We start from the raw sequence: 15,940 nt of genomic DNA on the forward strand, positions 1-15,940 counted from the left end.
TAAGCTTTGAACCTCCACAAAAAACACATACATGCTCATGTTTATTCCTTTCCATTTTTACAAAAACCTAAAAGAAAGTGAAAGCTTCATACATATTTAAGCAAAATTGTATGTTGTAAAAATAAGGGGGGGGGGGGAAAGGAATCCAAATTTTTTTTTTTAAATGTGGAATTGTAAATAAGAATAAAAGTATTGGTACCATCACGTCAAAAACTGGAAATAGAGCAATCAATAACGCCACTTCACAAATGTTAATTGTGGCAGTGTTACTTTAATTCTCTCAGAAGATCCGAAATAAGAAAGCGGTTATTTGTATTTACAAAAGGCAAATACTTCACTTCATAAATGACAGACATTTTTGTTAAACTTTAATTTACAGACACGACAGTGTAAATAGGATTACAAGTTGTATATTCTATGACTCACGGAGCTTATTCATTAAGGTGCAATAGTACCGATCTGGGCACTATTGTAGGGGGAACTCCCATAGCTCACAATAGTGTCCTACTTAACAATAACCCGCATAATAAGGCTATGTCCATACAGCTTTCATCCGAGCGGAGGCGTGCGACTGCGTGACAGCCGCGTGAAGCGAGTGGTTTTTTTGGCCATGCTGGACGTGCCGTGGGGGCGTGTCTAGGGGTGTCACGGAGCTGGGTCGCCCGCATTGGGCAAACCGCTCACGTGACCTGCCCATCCCACCGAGAAATCGGTTTCAACTGATTTCCTGTGCCACGCGTGTGCTGTCGCGCAGTCTGTGGGCGCGATCAATGCCTGAGGGCAATGTGATCGCGCCCCGCGTCTGCGGCAGCATGGATTTAGCCTAAGACACCTGGAGATTGCAATTGACATTTTGCAAATCTCTGTGGGCTATGTAACTGCAATTTTACAGCAAAACTGAACCAAAATGCATAATTTTCACTCTGCTCCTCTTTGCGTCGTTGCACCGTGTGTCATGTTGCAATTTGTGACGTGTCAATAGGAGGCTTCAGGGAGAAGTCAGGTGGCTCTCATATTATAATGAGATGCATCAAACGGTGTGCCATTTATTTTCTCTTTATGTGTAACACTTTGACATTAGATTTATTGGTTGATCTGCACCAGGTGGAAGAACCCGCATTAAAGAATTTGCTACATATGACAGTTTGGAACAATAAAATTGTGAACTGCATCAAAACACCTTGTTATTTGTGTGTGTTAATACACAGACCCCGTTTTACAAAAGGATTTAGATCTGTTTTTAAAGTAAGTATTTGAGGGTGTTTTCCTGGGGAATGTGCATGTGGTAGTGTTCAACGGTCGTACCTGTGGTTCACTGATCAGCTCAGGTTGTCCTATATCTGTATACAAAAACACTTAACAACCTACACTGACAGAGGGGTCTGCGATACATTGTCACTCGCTGTACTGCATTGTAGGCTCCTGCAGCAGTGAATGGTTAAACCAAAGGAATGCCATCTCCAACCATAAACCAAGCAGGTTTAAATGGGAAATACAGAGAATAAACAGCTTGAATCGTATTTTTCGGTACTTTACTGGTTGTACCTGGGAATAAACTTGTTGATCCTTGTCAAGTCTGTATTACAGTTGTCATCACTTCCAGGAGTAGTGCCAGTTAAGAGCCGTGTGGAATGAAGCATCACTGAGCCCATTTATGGCTGCGTTTATCCCACACTACGAGAGGGGAAGGAACACACCACAGCAATAACTGCTATGTTCTATATAATGATTTCTCAGAAGGTCAATTCCTTCATGCTGTCACCGTTAGCAGGGGAGAGATTGGAATTCTGATGGAAGGGGTTTTAAGATTCCGAATAATTGATACAATGGACATAATGAATTAGGAGGATCGCTCAGGACACAGATATTCTGTTCAGACATGAAAAGGCCTTTCTAACAACAGAGCTGTAATACAGACCTGGCTGAGCTAAACCAATGGGTTTGTAGCAGCAGGTGTGTCTACATTTAAACAACTTTAGCCGTGTTGATTTAAAAAAGAAAAAAACAACACACCTCTACCACATAGGACACGACTCTTGTAATGATTTTATCTATTGACAGTCTCTGACATACTAATTCACCATTATCATCCAATGTGGACTCTGTGAACCACCTTAGCTAAACCAGTCTTGAAAGTGTATATATTTTTAATTTTTTTTTATCCAAGGCCTGTTTTGAATAGTGGATTAAGGTGTTTGGTTCCTGAATCCCAAAAAGGAATTTGGGAGGAGCCTTATACTTCTTTCTTCTTGAGAATCAGCGGACCCACGTTATCCCCCGTTAGCTCGTTGTGCTTGTTATGTGAGCCGTCACAAGCAGGAAACTATGAGAAAAGGACAGAGAGAGAGTAGAGTTATTTAGAGTGATCATAAGCCAAGTGAATATTCCTAAACAGAGGCATGATATACTGTACAACAATTCCATCTAGGAAGGACACAAAGATAAAGAGTGCATGTAGGGCAGGTAGCTCATTTTTTTTGAAGGAGCAGAGCCACTGAGGGTTCGATCACTTCATTTACTTTTCTCATTAACCTTTCACTGACTGTGTGGACTCCTGGTGCTCATTTGCAAGCTGCTTTCTTGCAAGCGGTGTTCAGCTTTTACTGTACCATTAGTGGATTCTTGCTGCCCGGCTATTAGCTGTTTAGCTGTATTTAGCCTACACTATATGTTTGCTATCTATTCTCAGGGGTGTCTGATTTGACCAGGTATAGGGGAAGGGAGGCTTAGGGAAGTACCTCTCGGTCCTTTTGGACCAGGGGGAATGGGCCAGATGAAGAGGTAGTCCCTCGAAACGTCGCCCCCCTAGCATACTTTCCGTTCTCCGTTTTTTGTGTATATTCCTTGTGTTTCATGTTTTTTCCCCTTTTCCTTTCCCCCCCCCCCCACCCCTCACTTTGTGACATGCCCATTTATGATACTGGTTTCTGCAAACACATTTGATTTATTTCTGGTTCATTTTATTATTAAATGTTTATTCTGCATTACAACTGTTTTCATCATTTAGCTATTAGACAGTGAGTGCTGGTACTTACGTAGATTTGTTAGTACATTTCTGTGTATGTTGTGGCTTGGAAGACTGCTAAAATTGGTGTAGCTAGGCTGTTTCTTGGGCTACTAAGTCTGCCCTCCCGGTTTGTAAGTCCTGGTAAGAACAAGCCTGCCAGGAATTATCATGGATTTTCCCCACTCATAGTAGCTTCTGAGAGTGACAGGGGAGGCGGTGGGACTAGGCCTGTGTGTGTCCAATCACTGGATTCAGACCTGGTACCTACTTTCCTTGTACTTAAGAAGCTGCACGGCTAAATTTAGTCAGTGCCTCTACCTCCTTGAAGAATGCTGTGTATGCTGTTCCATCTGCCAGTGTACTAAATAAAGTGATCCTGTTCAAAGATATCTTCCTGTCTGAGACTACAATCAGGGGGAGGGGCAGTAAATTCTCCTAAAGGGATTGTCCCCACATCCCTGGGGCCTGCAAGAGATGGAGGCGCTGTCACCGTGAGAAAGAATCAGTTACTACCCCAGAAGCCTGTCCTGTTCTCCTCCACAACACCGCAGGAGACTCAGATCTACTGTAACCCAGCAGGTATGCACCACACCACCCTGTGTAATGGCAGAATCTCCCAGAGAGGGGGGGGGGAACTGTTACATTGGTTCCACTGTTTCAGATAATAAAAACTGCATATTTTCTATGCCAGGTCATAGGAATACAGTCATGAAGCAAACTGCAGCAGTGGGCTGGGAGTCTTAAGCAGCTCATAGCCACAGTGAGAAGGTTACATGGTATTGAAAGTGCCAATTTGTTTGTTAACCACATTATAGTAGGAAGAGCTGTGTAGCGCTGTGTTTTATAATATTTGCTCTTACCTCATTAACAGATGAGCTCTCAGGATATCCAAACAGCATGCAAATAACTTCCATTTAAAAGTATATAGCACTGAGTAAGAGCTATTTGATCTGTACTAGTAAAGTGAGGTAAATAAAGCACCCCAGCTAGTCACTGAGGAGATCACTGCTTGACAGTAAAAGTGATTACAGCTGAAATACGAGTTAAAGCAGCAGTCCAAGCTGCAGTTTAATATGTGCATCAATACAATCCACACAATGATAAGTAATTAGCTAAGTTGCCAATCGATCCATTCTCCTATGATCGATCGGTGAAGATTCGGCTCGGGTGTTCACTAAATGGCTGTCAGTGCAGCAGAAGAGGACCAAAGATGCAAAGTTCTGTGGGGAAGATCATGTGATCAGGCAGGCACTAGATACAATTGGTGTACTGCTACAGGGGGGGCAGTGCTCGAAAAGGGGTGTGCCAGAGCCTGTGTCAGCAGAGGAAGGGGATGTGACTGAGCATATTTTGTTTCTATAGCAACTATTCACATAGTACAGAACTGATTAAAAAAAAAACATGTAGGATATTGCTTGGTTTGCAGCTTTAAAGCATTTTGTGCTCTTGAAATGTATGTATGTATGTATGTATGTATGTATGTATGTATGTATGTATGTATGTAGTGCCATTAATATACATAGCGCTTCAGTGGTAATACACACGACAATCATAAATAAAAAATAATATTTGTAACGCATAATTGGAAGAAGTGCTTCAGACATAAAAGTAATATTTTGGAAAAGGAGTCCCTGCTCCGAAAAGCGTGCAATCTAATTGGTAGGTAGGAAGAACGTACAAAGACAGTAGGAGGGCGCTCTAGTAAGTGCGTCTGCAGGGGGCCAAGCTTTATGCATCAGGTGTATAGTATTAGCCACGGAGCTACTCGTATGCTTCGTTAACCAGGTGTGTTTTAAGGTGGGTCTTAAAGGTGGGTAGAGAGTGTGCTAGTCGGGTATTGAGAGGGAAAGCATTCCAAAGGTGTGGGGCAGTCAGTGAGAAAGGTTTAAGGCGGATGAGGGCTTTAGATACAAAGGGGGTAGAGAGAAGGCATCCTTGAGCAGAACGCACGAGTCGGGATGTGCAGAGCAAGAAATTAGGGCTGAGATGTAAGGAGGAGCAGAAGAGTGTAAAGTTTTAAAAGTGAGGAGGAGAATTGAGTGTGAGTTGCGAAATTTGATCGGAAGCGAGGAGAGGGATTTCAGGAGGGGAGACCCCGAGGCAGATTTAGGAAAGAGTACAATGATTCTGGCAGAGGCGTTTAGGATAGATTGTAGGGAAGACAGGCGAGAGGCAGGAAGGCTGGAGAACAGGAGGTTACAGTAATCTTGACAGGAGAGAATGAGGGCCCGTGTCAGTTTCAGCAGTCGAGCAACAGAGAAAAGGGCGTATCTTTGTAATAGTGCAGAGGAAAAAGTGACAGGTTTAGATACGTTTTGAATGTGAGAGGATAATGTGAGAGAGGAGTAGAGTGTGACTCCTAGGCAGCGTGCTTGCGCTACTGGGTGTATGACAGAACTTCCAGCAGTAAATGTGGAAGGAGGTGGTGGGGCCAGGTTTGGGATGAAATATATGAGGAGCTCTGTTTTTGACATGTTAAGTTTAAGGAGGCGGAGGGCAATCCAGGATGATATCACAGAGAGACATTCAGAAACTTTGGTCTGTACAGCAGGTTTAAGGTCAGGGGTTGGAAAGTTAATTTGTGTGTCGTCAGCATAGAGGTGATATTTGAACCCAAGAGATGTGATTAGGTCACCTAGAGAGAGTGTGTACAGAGAAAAGAGGAGAGGCCCCAGGACAGAGCCCTGGGGTACCCCCACAGAGAGATCAATAGAGGAGGAGGAGGAGGTGTTAGCAAAATAGACACTGAAAGTACGATGGGAGAGGTAGGATGAGATCCAGGATAGAACTTTGTTACGAATACCAAGAGTATGGAGAATGTGAAGGAGAAGAGGGTGGTCCACGGTGTCAAATGCTGCAGAGAGGTCGAGTAATATGAGCAGAGTGTAATGACTTCCGTCTTTGGCTGCATGGAGGTAATTAGTTATTTTAGTGAGGGCTGTTTCAGTGGAATGAGCAGTGTGGAAGCCAGATTGTAGAGGGTCTAGGAGAGAATAGGCATTGCGAAAATGGAGCAAGCGAGAGAATACAAGACGTTCAAGGCGTTTAGAAGAAAAAGGCAGGAGGGAGACAGGTCGATAGTAAGAAAGACAGGTAGGGCCAAGCAAACACAAACAATGGTGTCATCTAAATACCCCTTGCCTCCCACAGGTTTTTCACCTTGGAGAAAATAATACTCAATGGCCAAATCTGCTCTCTTGCACCCCTATTCAAGATGCTTTGATGGAGCGGTCTTCTGTGGAAGATTTGAGCACTGTTTACAGCATTTTGAATGAGGCCTAAATTACATGTATCCTGCACTAGTCACCAAGTTCCCACTTAATATAAAAATATTTCACTTATGTACAAAAAAAGTGGTCCCCTGGAAATGTCTAAAAGCCCATCTGTATTGATGTCAGTGGAACCTGCCAGTGCTCCACAAAAAAATGTTAATGCCATTGTCATAACGGATTCGTTTGTTACAGTCCTGCAGAGGAACACATTAAAATATACATAAAGAGATCCCATAATGGACCTTCTGACCATGGGAAAATTCCCATACATTCCAGTGGATAGATAGGATAGATAGGATAGATAGGATAGATAGGATAGATAGGATAGATAGGATAGATAGGAGCAGTGATACGCTCAGAGAAAATATTTACTGTTGTATGTCTGAGATCTCATCTATATACCTTAGTTCATCCACTTGCACATGTATGTTTGCTTAACTTTATGCATTTTTTTTCCTGGTATGCATAGTTTATTAAATTGATACTCATGTATTTTTATTCTCCTTTTCTTTAGGTAAATATTATTGTTTAACCCTTTAGCCCAGATCCCCAGAAGGGTGCTAAGCTTCAGCACACCTTCACTCGCATCAAGCGCGCCCTCACTCCCCTCTCCATCAAGAGAATGAATGGGAGTAAAGATTTGCTTATATTTATTTTAGGTGAGGATAGTTACAGTATACTGCATTTTGCTGCATAATGTAAGAAGAAAAAACTGCAGTAGTATAATATATATATATATTATATTATACTACTGCAGTTTTTTCTTCTTACATTATGCAGCAAAATGCAGTAACTATCCTCACCTAAAATAAATATAAGCAAATTCTTCGATCCGGACAGCCCTAAAGCCCATTACATTTACATGTACATCTTTACTCCCATTCATTCTCTTGATGGAGAGGGGAGTGAGGGCGCGCTTGATGCGAGTGAAGGTGTGCTGAAGCTTAGCACCCTTCTGGGGATCTGGGCTAAAGGGTTAAACAATAATATTGTGTATATATATATATATATATATATTTATTACAGTGGGGTACATTTTAGTTTCTCACGACTCACTTTCTTTGCTCAGTAAACATTGTGAGAATGTACTTACTGTCTTAGAGCGCCAGCACCGGCAGTAGGCAGCTTTGGCGAGTTGCAGATCCTCTATGTTTATCTCGTTCACTACCTTAGGGTTCTCCTTCTGGATCTTGAGATTAATCAGGCTGTCCTTCTGTTGTTTTTTCTTCAGCAGGAATGGACGGATTGCAAGGTATCCAAGCAGTGCCAGCACACCGAGGAATGGCAATAACCGCAGCCATTCAGACACTGCAAAGGGAACATTGTATTACTATTCAAATTATTATTATCTAGATGCTATACTTCAAGAACGTCTCACAGTTGCATGTATGCAAGTGATCACTGGCATTGCGTCCTGCTTTTTGATGCCACCAGAATTACTTGTAAAACCTACATAAATAATTCAGTGTGAAGCCAACATACCCTCTGTAACAAATGCCAATAATTTACAAGTCATGAGCGGTAGTTTGCTCGAATTATTCTCACAGATGCTGTGTGCAGTGCTTTCCTAGCAACTCACATTTTAGGGTCATGAAGAAATCTGGTTACAAATATATTGTTCTCCCGATCTTAGCTTGAAAGCATCAAACCTACTGTTTAGCCTTCAGTTAGGGAAAACCCTATAGAATAAGCTAGAGAAATTCTTATAATAACCCCTTCATTCAGAAGGAAGGCATTGGTCCCCCTAAAACGTTATGCTCACTCTCATGGATACTCTTGCATTTTTTCTTGGTCTTTATATATTTTTGAAGTGAAACTTCTTTGGTGGCAACTACAGAGTTTTAATGGGAAAATTGTCGTTGCTTGTAACGAAAATGTGTACCGGAGGTTACGTCATGGCCTGGTGATAGCCGCGTATGCGCAGAAGCAGCCACTGAACTCTGCGCATTGCGCAGAAGGGGCCGCCGGACTCTGTGCATGCGCTGAATGGAGGACACCCCCCCTCACACACACCACTGTTACTAGAGGAATTCCAAGTGAATATAAATATAGAAGTGCAAATAGGAAATTGAAAAAAAAAAAAAAGTACCATTTATAATAAGAGGCAGAAGTGGAAAACATGCAAGGTGTGTAAACATATAACACATGAATAGTAACTAATAATTATAAAAATAAAAAGAGGGGGGGTGCCGAACACGCGTTCTAAGTCATTCTTTGCGTTTTGTCACTAAAATTGTGTTTGGTTTTTTATGATTTACATTGAATTAAACACTTCTGAAAGTAACGGCATTTACATACGTTAAAATCCAAAATATATGTGTTTTACTTTAGTTATCATAAGCCAATTATATCATGTATTCCAAATGATACTATGGAAATTTCAAACAAAAATAAAATAAATTATACTCTGAAATGTATTTAATTGAATTAAAAACCATTACCAATCGCAAATACAATTTCTGTGACAAAATACAAAGAAGTTTCACTTACAATGTGCGTGCTCAACACACACACACACACACACACACACACACACACCACCCCCCACCCCCCCACCCCCCATGTTTTGCCAGGAGTATAGCTGTATGTTAGAATACATTTATTCCACTGATCTTTTAATGTGAAGTATCCATGCCTTGTTTTTTCTAGGTACTACACAGGTATGAGGTCTTATGCAAGTCTGGTTTATAGCATGAATAGCTTTAGTTTGATAGTATACAAAAAAACAAAAAAATATGCGTCACCATGTTTCATTGAGATAAGTGTCTACAAGATCAAATAGTTTACAAAATAAGTGTGCTCCAACAAAAACAACTATAAAATGAATGGGAATCACAACTGTGCAGCTTTAAGTACAGTAAAATATCTATACATGTGTGTGCGCCTGTGTAAATACGATCTCAACTGAAATGTTAACCAGGCAACGAACAGTTTAATCTGATTAGATGGTCAGTCCATAAGTATGAGCCGTCAAGAGAATGATGCTCTCAGAAAGTAGCTATTTTTATAACCTGGTATGATTTAAAGTAGTGTTTCCCAACTGGGGTTCCACGTCACCCTGAGGTTCCATGAGAGGATTAAAAGGGTGCAGCAGGATTTCTTAGTTCTCCTAGAGCAGGGCAGTTTCTTCTATCCTGATTGGCTGCTGTTTGGTAATGCAGCCAACCAGGAGGTGGTGTCAGGAGCCTGTGGGGTGTGGCCAAGCAGAGGAAGAAGCAGGATGGTCAGGTGTGTGCATGTGTGTTTTCGGTGACTCTCTGCCCCCTCCGACTCCCTTGCCCCCACTCTCTGTCTCCTGTGACAGTCTCTGTCCTGTGTTTTCTGTGACCCTGTCCTGTTGTAGGGGTGCCACAGCAACTGAGCACTGTGTTAGGGATGCACCGAGAAAAAAAAAAAAAAGTTGAAAACCACTGATCTACAGTATGATTACACAACACCGCAACGCCACCGATGGCAAGTGCTGCCGATTTTAAACTTTGTAAAATTAATGTCTATCAGGCTTCCCAGCAGGCACACTTAATGTAAACAGGAGGTACTGTATATACATAATGTTTCACAGGGTAGATCAAAAACGGATATAGTTATTTCTTGAATATGTCGGAAGGCCAGAGATTTCCTTATATATTACAGCGCTGCTAGCGAGTACTGAATACATCATTACATTTGCATCGCCCTTGTCCAATAAGCCATGGCTAACCAAGTCTCGGTGTGACACCCATGCATCCATGTTAACATTACACAAATCCAGACCACACACAGACTGATGATCTTACTTTAGAGTATGGAGAAGGGTTATGATTCTGGGATCTTATGCTCAGGTGTCATTTTATTTTTTTGCTCTACACTGACCTTTGATTGAGTTATTTTTTTTTTTAGGAAAACCTATCCTGCTCATGCAATTTGTAAGGCCCATACTGAGACATAAGCCCCCTGCCGGCACAGGAAGACACTTTATGGCCCGTTCACATGAAGGAATCATAAGATGTCTTCCGGCACTACAAGAGGTCTTATGGTGCACAGCTCAGCAAACATGGGCCACTATCTTCCCACCTGATATGATTGGTACAAATATTGGATCTCTTCAGCATGCATATCCTTGTACCCCTGCTTGGATCTAGGGGTATTATTCAGCACACTAAAGATGTCTCACACCTTACTCTGTATGTCCAAGTATATCATATTAAAAGTTGAAAAATATAAAAATAAAACACTATAAAGAGGTAAAAAAACAAAAACAGCAGAGATGGCTTTGTATTGAAAAGAGCAATACTTTCAGTGAAATGCAACTCCCATGTATGCCGCTAGGTGGATCTGCACCATTATGACAGCAGGGAAAGATCAAGAATACTCATGAAGCCTCTGGTTTACATGACACCATTACTCCTAGGGTTCCCTTACAGTGTCCACCATCCATCACAAGGGCCAGCAAGCTACTGGTCTTCATAACGTTCACTTAACAGGCCTTTTCTAATATGGTCAAGGGATAATAACAGCGATCGCTCGGAGAGCCATAGACACGCAGTGATCTGCTTGAAAGCAGGGGGGACATGTTAACAGAAAGTAAAATTGCCCGTTTTTATCCTCACCACATACTTCATTGTAGATTCGATGTTGGTTGCGATACTTTTTAGTGAACCAATATTGGAGTTTTTCGTAGATGAAGAAAAACCTGTGAGGTTTTGAAAGCTCTGTATACTGAAACTTCACGTATGCTGTGACAGCACTGTTGGAAGGAAGCATATAAATCCCAAAGTGGGGAGTACGAGGAGATACACTCGAAGTGGAGAGGCGAGAGGTTTAGCATAAATGAGCAGGATCCAAGTGTGGTGTCTGTGGTGTCGGAAGTAGCGGATGTGCAAACGCAATCAAACTTTTAGAGCAGAAAGTTGTATTAAAATGTTCCAAATTGTTTCAAATGCTCTTGCTTTTCTCTGTAGCATTAAGGTTAAAAAAAAAAAAAAACACTGATCAATGTTTTTAATAAAAACTTCAATCAATCAAAGCTGAAGCTCTACCCTGTCAGTGCTTGGGAGAGGGGGAATGGGGGGGGGGGAGGGGGTGGACGAGAGCAGGGAAAGCTAGTTAGCTGGCCATGGGTAGGAAATGCAGCACTGTGTTGCAAGTGGCTGCAGGTCAGGGTGGAGACGGATGCTGGCACAGAGCCCAGTTCTAGCTGGTTGTGGATGCCCTCAACTGGTTTTAAAAATCGGGGACACTGTCACTAATATCAGCTGCATCACCTGTCTCTGCTACGCCCAGCATTACCTGTGTTGCTGCTCAATCTTGAGCTGAAGAACCACCAGCAAGTGGTGATGATGTGGTGGAGGTTGATGAGGCACTGCAGGAGAAAGAAATTGGTAGGACACAGGTTGGGAGTATGACGGTAGGGGTAGATTTGCCTGCTTTAATAAAAGGTTAAGCCCGCCGTTATCCCTACCTGTCAATAATACAGCTGTACACACACACACACACACACACACACACACACACACACACACACACACACACACACACACACACACACACACACACACACACACACACACACACACACACACACACACACACACACACACACACACACACACACACACACACACACACACACACACACACACACTTCAGGGACTAGGAGTTAATTCTGTGTTCAGTTGGAAATGTGGCAAGTTGCCTGTGACCTTTTCCATGTTACTCTTTATGTAACTCTTTTAATGTTGCATTTTCATCCACCAATAAGGGAGCCAAGTCATATTGAAGGCACCTGGCCCTGGCCCTCCCTAAATGTATCTATGTGGTGCCATGGGGTATAATAGAAGGGGGGGGGGGGGGAAAGCCCGGTTAGTTAGAATTCCAGATAGAGTTTCAGGCATGAGTGTTAGTGCCAGTTCCAGGCCTGAAGTCCAGTTCTTGTGAGACTCTGCAGGGGAGAAGAATGGGAAAAATCTCCTAACAGAGATCCCTGCACTTAAGCCTCCAGTGTGTTCCCCAGTTGGGTGGGGGGGGGGGGGGGTATGTCTTATGAATGTGAACAGTTGTGGTTGTACTTTATGTCTTTATTTATATAGCGCCATTAATGTACATAGCGCTTCTCAGTAGTAATACGTGACAATCATATAAATAACAGATAATACAAATGACAGATCATGGGAATAAGTGCTTCAGACATAAAAAGTAACATTTAGGAAGAGGAGTCCCTGCTCCGAGGAGCTTACAATCTAAATTGGTAGGTAGGAAGAATGTACAGACACAGTGGAAGGGCATTCTGGTAAGTGCGTCTGCAGGGGGCCAAGCTTCATGTATCGTGTATAGTATTTGCCACGATGGTTATTTTCCAATAAATTCACTTGTATTAACTCTGTAGTGTTAGTACTCCCCGTCACGGGAGACTAAGACTTTCAGCAGCAACACAACTGATGGAAGCCTAACTGGGTCAGATGCACTACTCGTTGTTGGAGAAGGCGAGGGTGAGAATTAGTGAGAAGCTCATGGGGAAGGGAAGATGGAGGACCATGGCAGATGTCACAGTGGTACGCCCCAGGCTGTATTTTATACAACTCCCCAAGCCCACAGGCATTATACTGGCGTGACTGTACTCCCTGAAGAACCACTTCTCATTGGTGTAGAAATGATTTGAATTACTTCCTCTCAAACAGCGCAAAACAGTCCTTGCTGCTGTTTTCTGCTCCCAGATTCACCGGAGCTTTGAATTTACATGCACACAAACAGAAAAAAAGAAGCGCAACAAAACGGTTGCCTGTTTTTATCCTCACCACATACTAACAGACACAGACATAGATAAATGTCTAGTAATTTATAGCATAAAACGTAATAAACACTTGCATGTAAAAATTTTAAACAAATCACCAGCATCTGCATAAAATGCCATTTTGTTTAGCCATGGATAAACGCAGAGCGAAAGTACAGTATTTTGAATAATATGTTTGCTCCTACTATACTGTACTTTAAATCCAAACAGCTAGTATTTTGAGTATAGCTTGTGGTAACTATAGATGTGGCAGTTGTAATATGTGCTAGTGTATGGATAAGGAGGTGGTAATTGGAACCACTCAACAAAAGATTAAAAGATCAGAGAATTCATAAATTGTAACTCAAATGTTTGAAGTATATGGTGATTAATTGTCCAACATATTGGGAAACACATTAGATCTTCCCCCGATCTGTTCATAAAGACTATCGTTGCAGGAGAAATCAACGTAGAAGGAAAGCCAGAGGAATAAACAAACACGGGTGTACATCCGCTCTTTGCGCTTATCCAAGAGCTACACAGGATGGCGTTTTATGCAGACACTAGCGATTTCAAATGGTGTATGCAAGTGCCTATTACTAAATGTTATACTACAAATTAATCCCATTCTCCACTGCTTCTTTTCGTTTGTGTGCATTGTGTGAATTACCATGCCATGGCGGCAAGAGTAAGACAGGGTGTGGTGCCCACAGGCAGACTGCGCTCTATAGCATGGCAGCACATTGTTCTGCAAGGACATTGTTAGTAGGGGCATTTCTAATGAAGGACTGCAATCACTGGCTATAACATATGCAAGACTGAGCCGCCCTAGTCCTTTTTTTTTTTTAAACGAAGCGCCAGTGCCAGCCTTACAGTACGGTAAAGCTCGTTGTGACCCTTAAGTTGCTCCTCCTCATCTAGGTGATACTAAAACCAATTGGCTCAGTCCCATCCTCTGGCCTACCCTTTTCTTTCTCTCACTCCATCTCCCTGTCGGGGCACGGTCGCAAGAGAGAACATGGACCTAGTTTACGATCATGATAAAGATGTGAACTAGCTACTGACATTGATTAATCTTGGCCATTTTTCAGCTTGGGATTGTGGTGTGATGCAGCATCATTTATTTTTTTGAATAACCGATGGACAATGCCTTTACTATTCTCATTCTCCCATATGCAAATCCTCATGCTGCTTAGTTCTGCTGCTTCCTCTGTGGCCTCTTCCTCTGACATGGTATGAACACTGATGCTTCTGCTATTGTGCAAAGTTGCTGTTACAGAGGGTCTAAGCACTTCAGGTTTTTTTTAGAGATAGATAGATCTATCTATATCTCTCAACCCTGTTATAGCACGATCCGCTACAACACGGATCTTGATTTAAAAAAAAACATCTCCAAGGTTTTTTTTTTTTAAATAACATTTAATGCTTTATTACACACACAATTCCCGCATGTGTATTATATAAAATAATCTATATCTATAAGTCTCAAATAATGTTTGTGTGTGTATGTCTTCCCCGTGCGATTGGCCCTGTGTTCCCCCTGTGTCATTGGCCACGGACGCACCCCCCGCCCCCCTCACCCCTCACATTGCACCTCTTGCCCTCACTTGGATTAGGAATCTCACTTAGCAGGACCATCCACACCACTACCACCCGCCGCCGGCCTCACCTCTCCCCCACCACCAACCCCCCTCCCCCCCCACCACCAACCCCCCTCCCCCCGGTCACACCACTACCACCCACCGCTCCTCGGCGCCGGCCTCACCTCTCCCCCACCACACCCCCTCCCCCCGGTCACACCACTCTGTGTCCCTGTCTGCCGCTGAGGCCCCTTGCCCCCGGGTATCACCTCCACCCCCCCCTGGGTAGCGCACTCCCCCCCGCCCCCCCCCCCCTGCGTCGGTCCACCGGACCCTGCCGCGTTGCACGTGTGCTCCAGTGGCCTGCGCATGCTGCGGCTCCAGCCTGTGGCTGCTCCCGCTCATCGGGCACTTCCGCCTCCTCCCTCACGCCCCGCTCCGGGTTGCCGTGCGCTCGGCGGCCTCCACTGCATGCTCCGCCCCCCCACGCAGGACCGACCGCTCAGAGCGCCCGGACAGGAGAGAGGCGCCTTCTGGACCGGTGGGAGCGCGGAGACTGGACGGAGGTGGCTGGTGTCCACCTGTGGGGGGTACGGGCGGGTCCTCACTGCAGTTGTTGTGGGTGCCCGAAAACATGTGTGTGTGCGACACTGTGTGTGTGTGTGTGTGTGCGACACTGTGTGTGTGTGTCTCACGGTGTGTGTGGCACTGTGTGCTGCGCCGGGGGGTTGGGGGGGGGGGAGGAGCGGGAGGCTTTGGTCCCGGGCAGCGCCGGGTCTCTCAGCTAGTAATTTATAAATTATACCATACACATGCAGGAATTGAACCCCTACACCACAGGGTTAGTGTGATGAATCTGATGATCGAAAGTCAAATTGAACCATCTCCCCAAGCTTGGGAGAACGTACGTAAGCGCCGCGTAAGTCATCGCGGTGGTATGTCTTTATATAGCGCCATTAATGTACATAGCGCTTCACTGTAGTAATACACGTGGAAATTATATAAATAACAAATAATATAAACAACAGGTCATGGGGATAAGTGCTTCAGACATAAACGTAACATTTAGGAAAAGGAGTCCCTGCTCCGAGGAGCTTACAATCTAATTGGTATGTAGGAGGAACGTACAAAGCCAGTAGGAGGGCATTTTGGCAAGTGCTTCTGCAGGGGGCCAAGATTTATGTATCTAGTAATATCTACGGTGCTACGCATATGCTCCTTTAAGCAAAAAGTTCTTAAACATGGTCTCATTATGTGGACGCCGAAGCACTGTGTTATAACGGGGCGTGTGCGCACACAAATTATATATATATATATATATATATATATATATATA

General features: G+C 43.5%; 1 protein-coding gene across 1 annotated transcript in view; it reads right to left on the reverse strand.

Annotated features, from left to right (window-relative positions):
• Positions 1–251: 251 nt before the first annotated feature.
• Positions 252–15,940, reverse strand: part of CISD2 (CDGSH iron sulfur domain 2) — a 34,567-nt gene continuing 18,878 nt past the window's right edge. The window contains exons 2-3 of the mRNA XM_075608999.1: positions 7,373–7,587; positions 252–2,323 (exon numbers count right to left, since the gene is read on the reverse strand). Of these exons, the coding sequence (XP_075465114.1) occupies positions 2,234–2,323; positions 7,373–7,587 (305 nt within the window). The 3' untranslated portion in view covers positions 252–2,233. The remainder of the gene's footprint in view (positions 2,324–7,372; positions 7,588–15,940) is intronic.

Source organism: Ascaphus truei, chromosome 1, assembly GCF_040206685.1.
Source record: "Ascaphus truei isolate aAscTru1 chromosome 1, aAscTru1.hap1, whole genome shotgun sequence".
Lineage (NCBI taxonomy): Eukaryota > Metazoa > Chordata > Amphibia > Anura > Ascaphidae > Ascaphus > Ascaphus truei.